This window comes from Lingula anatina, chromosome 3 (genome assembly GCF_051362555.1).
Source record: "Lingula anatina isolate TDL-2025a chromosome 3, LinAna3.0, whole genome shotgun sequence".
NCBI classification, from domain to species: Eukaryota; Metazoa; Brachiopoda; class Lingulata; order Lingulida; family Lingulidae; genus Lingula; species Lingula anatina.
Genome location: NC_141769.1, coordinates 2039301 through 2048447, shown reverse-complemented (window position 1 = coordinate 2048447; position 9147 = coordinate 2039301). Strand labels below are relative to the sequence as shown.

General features: G+C 40.3%; 1 protein-coding gene across 1 annotated transcript in view; it reads right to left on the bottom strand.

Moving 5' to 3' along the window:
* Positions 1-81: 81 nt before the first annotated feature.
* Positions 82-9147, bottom strand: part of LOC106180490 (uncharacterized) — a 35384-nt gene continuing 26318 nt past the window's right edge. The window contains exons 7-11 of the mRNA XM_087007813.1: positions 5192-5390; positions 4443-4604; positions 3812-3915; positions 2552-2756; positions 82-2351 (exon numbers count right to left, since the gene is read on the bottom strand). Of these exons, the coding sequence (XP_086863939.1) occupies positions 2200-2351; positions 2552-2756; positions 3812-3915; positions 4443-4604; positions 5192-5390 (822 nt within the window). The 3' untranslated portion in view covers positions 82-2199. The remainder of the gene's footprint in view (positions 2352-2551; positions 2757-3811; positions 3916-4442; positions 4605-5191; positions 5391-9147) is intronic.

The window sequence follows — 9147 nt, the reverse complement described above, 5'->3', positions numbered from 1 at the left end:
ATCTGACATAACAAATAAATGAGCGTTGCAATTTGCAAAATAATTATAATAATAATAAAGAGAGAGACTCAACACTCGCAAAGTCTACATCTTTATTCAAAAATTGTGTAAGACATCTAAAATGATTTGCCAGTTTGATAAAATATTGTTCTATTAGAGCAAAGGACAATTGGGGGGGGGGGGGTCGAGTGATTTCTCTTGTGAGGCTGGATACACTCTACTAATGTAGCTTCATTCTCGGGTGTAGCCCCCCCATCCCCACCGCCTTGGTAGCTTGCCTTGACCAAATACCTATCGCAATTATCATTTAACTAAGTGTTCAAAGAAAATAAGCATGCAATTTCACATAAATTCAGCTCAACGATCCAAGTGTTTAAATGCATTTTTCGTCAATAATCTTTTACGCGTTGAGCGGATGAGTCCAAGTTTCCCTTTATAGTGTTTAAAAATTAACATAAAAATAAATATATTAAAGTATTTTGTTATTACAGATTCCTGTTTAAAAAATTAGTTCAAAATTAAAATAAAACACATTTTGCACAATTAAGGGGGTTCGACACGTTATTAAGGCCTACATTTGACAAAATAGTTCTTTCCCCTTTTCCTCTATGTAAAATAATTATATTACTGCAATAAAAGTAAATTAATTTATAGCAAAAAATCTTTTTTTTTCGCCCCCCCCCCCCCCTCACTTACTTCACACAAACACCCCATTTCCATAGATTAGATCGACCTACTTTAGATCGACCTAACTCCCTGGGGGTTCACGCTAAATAGCTGTCAGCCGGGCGGACACGAAGGTTAATTATCCCCTTACAGCTTGTAGTAGGCGGGACGGACATTTAAGTCGGATTATCTGAAAATAATCTAGTGAGACTCCCCGCGGGGATAGATCGATCTAAAATCTATGGGAATAGAGCCAAAGAGGCCAAGCGTTTATCGTAAATTTTCCTACTTTGTCAATTCGTGTCAGATGCTGATCGGTTTACCATATATATATTGTTTAAGAGATATGACTTCTATAATTGATAAAATCTGAAGCAAGCATTTCAAGAAAACTTCCTGGTACTGGATTTTACTACTTATTTGTAGAATTAAATAGGCTTTAAATGGTTTTGATACATGTTCAAATGAAATGGATCTGCTTGAAATCAAAATTAGTTTTCTTCCCAAAATTGCTGCCGTGATGTCATCAGCTCGAATTTGCAAATTCACATGGGTTTTTGATGAGATAGTTCATTTCTGCATTTCCTAAGCAGATAAGGAAATTTTCGTATCGAACCCCCTTGCCAGACATAAATACGAAATGCATATTAATGAAGTCAATTGATAGCTATACAGTTACATGTACATCAATTAAAGCCTAGATAACACTTGCCACGGATGAAATCGTATACGACTGTTTTAGACATCTTAAATGACTACGCGCTATGTGTACGTAACGACCCGTGCTATTTGGGCAACATGACCTTGAAGTCACGAAAGGAAAACTCGGTTTGTGGGTTGAAAAGCGACCTTTAAGTCCCAGTGCAGTTGCTGTACGCCTTCGGTGGGGCTTCCTTGAAGATCGATACGTTGTCGGACGAGATCCCTACGATATTTAGCACCAATGTGGTTGGAATGGGGAAACGCACAACTTTAAATTCGTGAAAGTGCATTACACCAAGTTTTTTTTATTATTGTTATGCTTCCTTAAATCACCAAAGGCGGAAGGGAAAGTGACCAACAACATGTTCAGCCATCACCACGGTCACCGCAAGTCCACCGAACAATACCCATACCGGAACTGCGCAATGCCGTCTCGATAGTGCTACGGCCCTCGGGTTTACGATTTTCAAAATTTGTCAAAAACTAGCTTGGCAAAATCGAAGAGGCTACGGAGACTGTAAATGCGTACGATTTCGCACGGCTACGCGGCACGAAAAGGGATTTACGGGCAGTATATACGTGCACCGTACGGATATGGCATGGCAAATGTACTCTCGACTTAATAAAATTATAGGAACAGACAGAAGCTGAGTAACAAAATACTGTAAACAATCAAAAACGCCAAGGTCATTAATTCTACTGCCAGTCCACACCTGCTCCAGCGTCACGCACAGCAGCACACGAAAACAAAAAAGTAATGCAAATTAATACTCGTTCACAGAGACCCAAAGGTTCCGATGTTCAACGTATTTCATGGTACAGTCGAATATCTTAGTAAGTGTCCAGGAAAATTTCTTCTGCCATCATGTTGCTTGCAGTTCCCCAGCCAGTGCAGGCGTCCTCCCCACTGTATGAGGAACAATGAGACACGGCAAAATTCAAAGTGATGTCCCCAGCTGGCAGACCCACACATGTCCCTTGTACTGAAATGAATGGTTATTGAATTAAAATTTTGTCTATGTGTGCTCAAACTCTCGTGACAGGAAGGAGGGGTACTGATCTATAAGCAAGCCAAATTCACCCGTCAAAGAAAAAGTACTGAAAGGAATATTACATTTCTGTTACTTCAATCTAACTCTAATTGTGTGAATTTAGTATAAGGTAAGTTATGGTTCAAACATACCTGTAAATGGGCTGTGCAAATCGACGTTTCCTGCATCATAGTACCAGGTGTATTTGACACTTTCTATGGTGCCAGGATTGCTGCACTCGGTGCCGTTAAAAGTGAAGTACCACCGTGCACATTGGCCCCTGATCAACTGACGGGTGACTCCACTCCATAGGACTCTCAGAGCAGTAAGAGCAGACTTCTTGCTATATGTCTCACTCTGAAATAAAATCCATTCATGATTTTAACTTCAGATAGTTTTGAACAAAGGTATGATAGCATCCCGTGTGCGACGTCAGTCAGAAGAAGGCAGGCGTCCGTGCATTCTTTTAACAGCATAATGAGCATGTTAATTGCCAAGTAATTTACAGGTGAGCTGCCAGTTTGTTTGTGTGGCATATGTAAGTAAATAGGGGATGTCATAGAACACTACACATATAATGGTACTATGAGCTCAATATGTTTTCACTTGGATAAAATCCACATTTGTAATAAAAATGACCACTTACTATTGGGAAAATGGACAGGTTGTCATAAAATTTATACAAATGATACATTGTTAGCTTTCGCTGCTACACCTTTGATTTACGTTCCTTTACTGGATATTTTTAAATCAATCTATTTTGATATTATTATATTGTATTAAATTAAAATGCTTTACCTTTAAATATTTATGCAACAGTCTTTAAAAAATCATCCTCAGATGAATACAACTATATTTCATTTGCCACAACTGTAAGTATCAAAATATTTGCCTTGATCTATGACATCCCCTATTTAATTACACATGGTATACAACCAACAGGCCCGTAGCCAGCAATTTCAAAAGGGGGGTTCTTTTTCTGAAAAAGTGGACCTTTTCCATAAAAACTTCATGAACTTACATCAAATTTTACCCAGCGGGGACCATTTCCCACCAAAAGGGGCGGTTCTTTCGAACCCCCCGAACCCCCCCCCTCCCCCCCCCCCCCCCCCCCCCCCCGGCTGCGGGCCTGACCAAACTGGCAGCTCAACTGTATATTACATGCTCCTTATGCTGTTAAAACAATGCAAAGACACAACTGGGATGTGGACAATGTCCTAATTGGGATTTGGTCTGGGCCACTTAGGCAGTGGACTAGATTGGGATCTGGCCTATGACATATATATCTGCTAAGGTGGTTTGAAATTTTTAACAAATCAAGTTGGCCAAACAAGACCCATTTGACATTTGACACAAAAACAAGTGTTTTTCACACAGATATTTGCCCCGATATTGATAAGAAACAAACTTACTTTGATCGTTGTCTTTTCCGTTTCAAAATTAATGGCAGGGTACCACCAGTACTGGCGGTTGAAGACGGGGAGTCTTAGGGCCGAAATGCCCGATGTTCCCACCACTGAAACAAAAGCAAGGGTTAAACATGCGCATGTAGCCAATCAGTGGCGTATCTCAGGGAATGGCTGCGTGCTACATTATACGGGTTGACCCGACATACTCAGTGAAGCTACTGTATATACAAGGACACAGAGGGGAACTAGAATATGTTGACGATAGGTCGTTGGTGAATGTCTACACATTTTATAGTAACGGTATTATAACATTTAAACAGGGGGGAGGCTACCTTTGCCATACCACATCCCATGTCCTGTAATATATTAAAAACACCTTTGCTACTATACTGGTCTATAACGATAATATGTCCCATAACAATAATATGTCATACAACTGTATGTCCCGGGGGCGTCTCGATAGTCCGAAGGTTCATTGGTCCGAAGGTCCATTGGTCCGAAAAAAGGTAACATTTTCATCGGTTTATTAATCAAGGGTTCATTGGTCCGAAGGTTCTGTAGTGAACATTCGGACCAATGAACCTTCGGACTATTGCGGTTATCACACTGGAAGCGCAGCGACATCTATACTTACGAGCGCTGATGTCCAAGCCAAGTCTCGTCTCTTCCACTCTTATTCTAGAAATAGTTGTCCAGCCGGTCGTAGGGCTATGTTGGGGACCCGTCCAGCTACAACTCCCTGTGTGTAGACTTATTGTAATGTTTCCTGCCGGAAAACCGTTACAGATTCCAGAAACTGAAAGCAATAATATCGATAACGTGAACCGAAAAGCACCTGTAGCTAACGACAAATGACCGGATTGAATAGTGGCACCATTATATATCAATACAAAGGTTTACTTAGGTGTGAAATCTGAAAAAGAAGTGTAAAATCTGAAAAAGAATATCAACATTTTCGATGCCAGAGATAACGCATTTGATTTATCTGGATAACTGTGAGTTAGGAACAGTTCCAGGCCCCGCCCCCTTCTTCCTCCCTCTACAGTATAGTAATAGGCCTACACGTCTAGATCAACATCACATTTCCAGTTCTATACACTTTTCATTTCATCTATGATTACAACTAATACACTTATTTCAACACACACATACTTTGTTGTTGTTGTGGAAAAGGAATTCTATTTCTTCTAATTCACGTTCAAACTATTAAATACACGATTTTAGTCTGTCGGGTTCTAGGTTCAATTTTTTTTTCGTAAAAAAACTAGAAATGAGACCATTTATTAGGTACTTTTTAAGCATGAACTACCCAAAATGATGATAAAAACACTAATTTTATTTCCAAAAATGGTTCTGAGTTTCAACTAAAATGATTATGCTTACATTCAAATGTCCTCCTGGTTTGTGGATTGTTATCTCCACTGTTATAGATGAATGCGTCGATTATCCCCGGATTTGAGCACTCATTTCCATTAAACTTAAAGTACCATCTTGCGCAGTGACCATTTCCATACTCGCGAAGCGTGCCAGTAAAGAACACTGCTAAACTAGTGTCTGACGCCCGCTTTGTGTAGGTTTCCGTCTATAATTTAAACACAGTATATAAATATAAACATGATATTCAACCACGCTCTTTGTATGAAAATCCGGCATATTGGATCATTTTGGACCAAATCATTTTCAGTACCATTGAGCAATTGGTAGGCCTGTAACGTTAGTAAGTGACAGCATGCAGCGAATAAGAGCGGGGAGTGTTTTGTAGTGTCACTTTGGTTGATTCACAAGACCTAACTGTACTTAAGCGAAGAATGTAATGTAGACGGGGAGAACGATGTAAGAGGTTGAACGGAGAGGAATAAACTGTAGACAGCGTAGTTAGAAAGCGATAATAAAGAATATAGGAAAACATGGAATTGTTTAGTTATTACCTCGCGCCACCAGTAAGTCAAAGTCAGTTACGTCGTCACATATGGTGGAGGATGCAAAAAGAAAAAGAGACTTTAGATATGAATGATGTCAGATAGAGAAGGACCAGTCACCAGACAGACATCCAGACGCGAACGTATTCTATTCGAAAAGAAGATGGCTACCGGACAAACAAAAGAAATGAAAGGTAAGGAAGAACCTTTTGATTTTTTTAGATATTCGAGACCAGTTAGAAGATATTCACATGAAATTAGATGTTATGGGTAAAGATGACCCTCTTTCAGAGAAAACTTACAGAATTAAACGAAAAACCAACTTCCGTTTCTGCGGGTCCAAATATCGATACATTCTTTGGCTTTTCAACAGAAAACGCCCGGTTATGGCTTACGAGGTTCGAAAATTACTGCAATTTGAATAAATATTCCCCAGATCGGAATTTGCATGCCTTTATGCTATACATGAAAGGTCCTGCTGAAATATGGCTATCCGAATTGTCTGACGCAAGAAAATCGAGTTACGATGTTCTTAAAACTGAATTTCAAAACAATTTCGACAGACAAACGTCAAAATGGACTAGAGAACACGAACTCGGAGAAAGAAAACAAGCAGAAAATGAATCCATCGAGGTTTACATCGCGGATATGCGACACCGTTTTTCTCTGCTTAATAAAAGTGTGGACGACAGACTCGCGTATTTCGTGAGAGGGTTACGGAACGAAATAAAACGTTTTGTTATTGCGCAAAACCCATCTAATTTACAGGGTTACCACTTAATATGGACTATTATTTTTTGGCGAATAAATTTTCTACAAAATATTTAATTTCTCTCTAACTACTTTAAATCCAAAGCTGAGGTGTCACTCCATGTGTAGCCAGATGTGTTACCTAATTACCACACAACTCTAGAAACAATTGATGCATGCAGTTGCATGTTCTGTGGTCAGAAATGTGAGGGGTGGTCTTTTCGGCAATTTCTGCCCTTGTATAAAAACGCATGGGTTTGGTCAATCTTTGGAGCGTGTTTAGAGAAGCAACAAAGGGTTCGCTCTGAAACTTGACAGGTACCTTAGTGAAGATATGGTACGACAGCAAAGCAACGCAGCTTACTATGGGATTCTTGCTCTCAGAGAAAATGGCCAGAAACGGACAGCCATTGCCAGGTTATTCAACATTTATCAGTAACCGTTTGTGAAGTCCTCCAAAGAAATGCTGCTACAGGGGCACCTACTCCAATACCTCAACCTGGGTGTCCGCGTATCACACCAAGAAGACAGGATCGCCTTCTCCTTAGTGGAGGCCGTGCTGGTCGTACAAAGACAACCAGTGTCCTCAGAAAAGAGAGGCAGAATGTCATTGAAACGCCCGTTTCTGCAAGCCGGTTATTTTGCACGAAGGCCAGTAGGGAAACCACTGTTAACAGCAGGTCATATACAGCGACGTCTGCAAAGGGCTGGGGACCACGTGCGTTTGCAGCCAAAACACTGGAATCACGTTGTTTTCAGTGATAAGGCCAGATATGGATTTTTTAGGGTTGATCGTCGAATCCGTGTCCACCGACGTGTAGTAGGGGCATAAAACAATGATTGTGTACTGCCTAGGGTGCAAGCAGGGGATGGTAACGTCTCTGTTTGGGGAGTATTTCATGTCGGTGCCCAGAACCAGTTCGTTTTTTTAGGAGGCAACCTCATCCAGGATTCCTACAGAGACATTCTACAGCAAACAATGCTTCGATTGGTAAGATTCATCTTCAGGAACAACTTTGTGTACCAAGACGACTGCGCAACCCCACATCGAGGCCGCAGAATCACTGTTTTTCTTCAAAACCAATGGGTTCAGCAACTGTCCTGGCCTGCAAACTCTCCAGATATGAGCCCAATTGAAAATCTGTGGGCGGAAGTAACTCACAGAATTAATAGCTATGGTCCTCGGCCGGTAAACAGTGATGAACTGCGAGAGGCAAATATCACTGCGTGGAATGATATCCCCACCCAAACTCTAAAAATCGTGTCAAAGGATATGCCATGTAGGATGAGGTCGCTGCAAGCGGCTGCTGGAGGTCATACCCGCAATTACTGACTTTCCATGATTTACTGTAGTGAGTTCTTTGACTGTGTAACATATCACTGTTCGGAGGCTATCATTTTCTTTAATATCTTATCTTAAAGTTTATACTGACATCAAACTGTTGATATGGTTTTCTGGGGGTGTTCCTTTCTTTTGAATGGCATCTTATGTCAGATTTAATATTATTGACCAAAATATCTCACAACAGAAGACTGGATGTTATTATCACTCTGTGACATACTTTTTTAATGACTCAAGCCAAAAAAAATTAATCAGCACTCAAAAATAACAATGATAAAAAATATTCCATATTAAGTGGTAACCCTGTAGAAGAAGCACAAAATCATGCACGATTAGGGTAAACAATTGCATCAATACCGGTTGAAAACGAAAAGCCGGAGATCGTAACATCTGTCTCTGGAATTGAGAAAAATCTCCAGCGAATAATGAAACAGCAAGAAAAACAAATTGATGACATTCGCCGGGAAATTAGACGCGAGCAAGTAGGAAAACAACACTTTGCGGGAACACCGTACTGTTCTTACTGTCGTAGGAACGGGCACACAAACGCTGCGTGTCGGCGTCAAAAACAGATTACAGGGGGGCCCCGTTGTTTTAAATGCAACAGATTTGGGCACATACAGAAATTTTGCAGACCATTTCCAAATTCCCGACAACAAAATACTCGAGGGACGCAAAACTTTTACAATGGGAACCGAAATTTAACCTAGAACAGCAAAAATCACGAATTGGAAAAGAACGGGGTGAATTTTGCCAACATATTTCTAGGGGCACCCGTTCGATCATTATGTGAAAAGGAAATAAAATTAGGGAAAAACAATTTTGTAGAATTGCTAATCAATGGAATCAAAATTAGTGCTTTGATAGATACAGGATCATATGTTACAATTGTGAATAGCGACCTATTACGGAAACACGACACTCTAAAATCACTACGTATCATAACATCTACAAAAACGACAGCTGTGGCTACAAATAACACACGAATCACATTGAAAGGGCAAGTGTCAGTAGATTTTTCAATTTTGCCCCAAGATACAAAAATTACTGAATTTTCAAACGATACAGAAAAGCCGGGAAGAACTATAGCTCCGACGACGGTGAATGAAACAAGAAACGAAGTCCCTGATGCAGATTTCAGTGATTCAGATATCACTAGTGAACAAAAAGCAGAATTTGTTGATTTGTTGTCGAAATATGCGGACGTATTTAAACAACCTGGGGAGCCTTTGAAAATGACCCCAGGCATTGAACATGATATCAGAGTGGACCCAAATCAAATGCCCATTCGTTCGCAAATGTATCGAACGTCACCGAAACATCGGAAG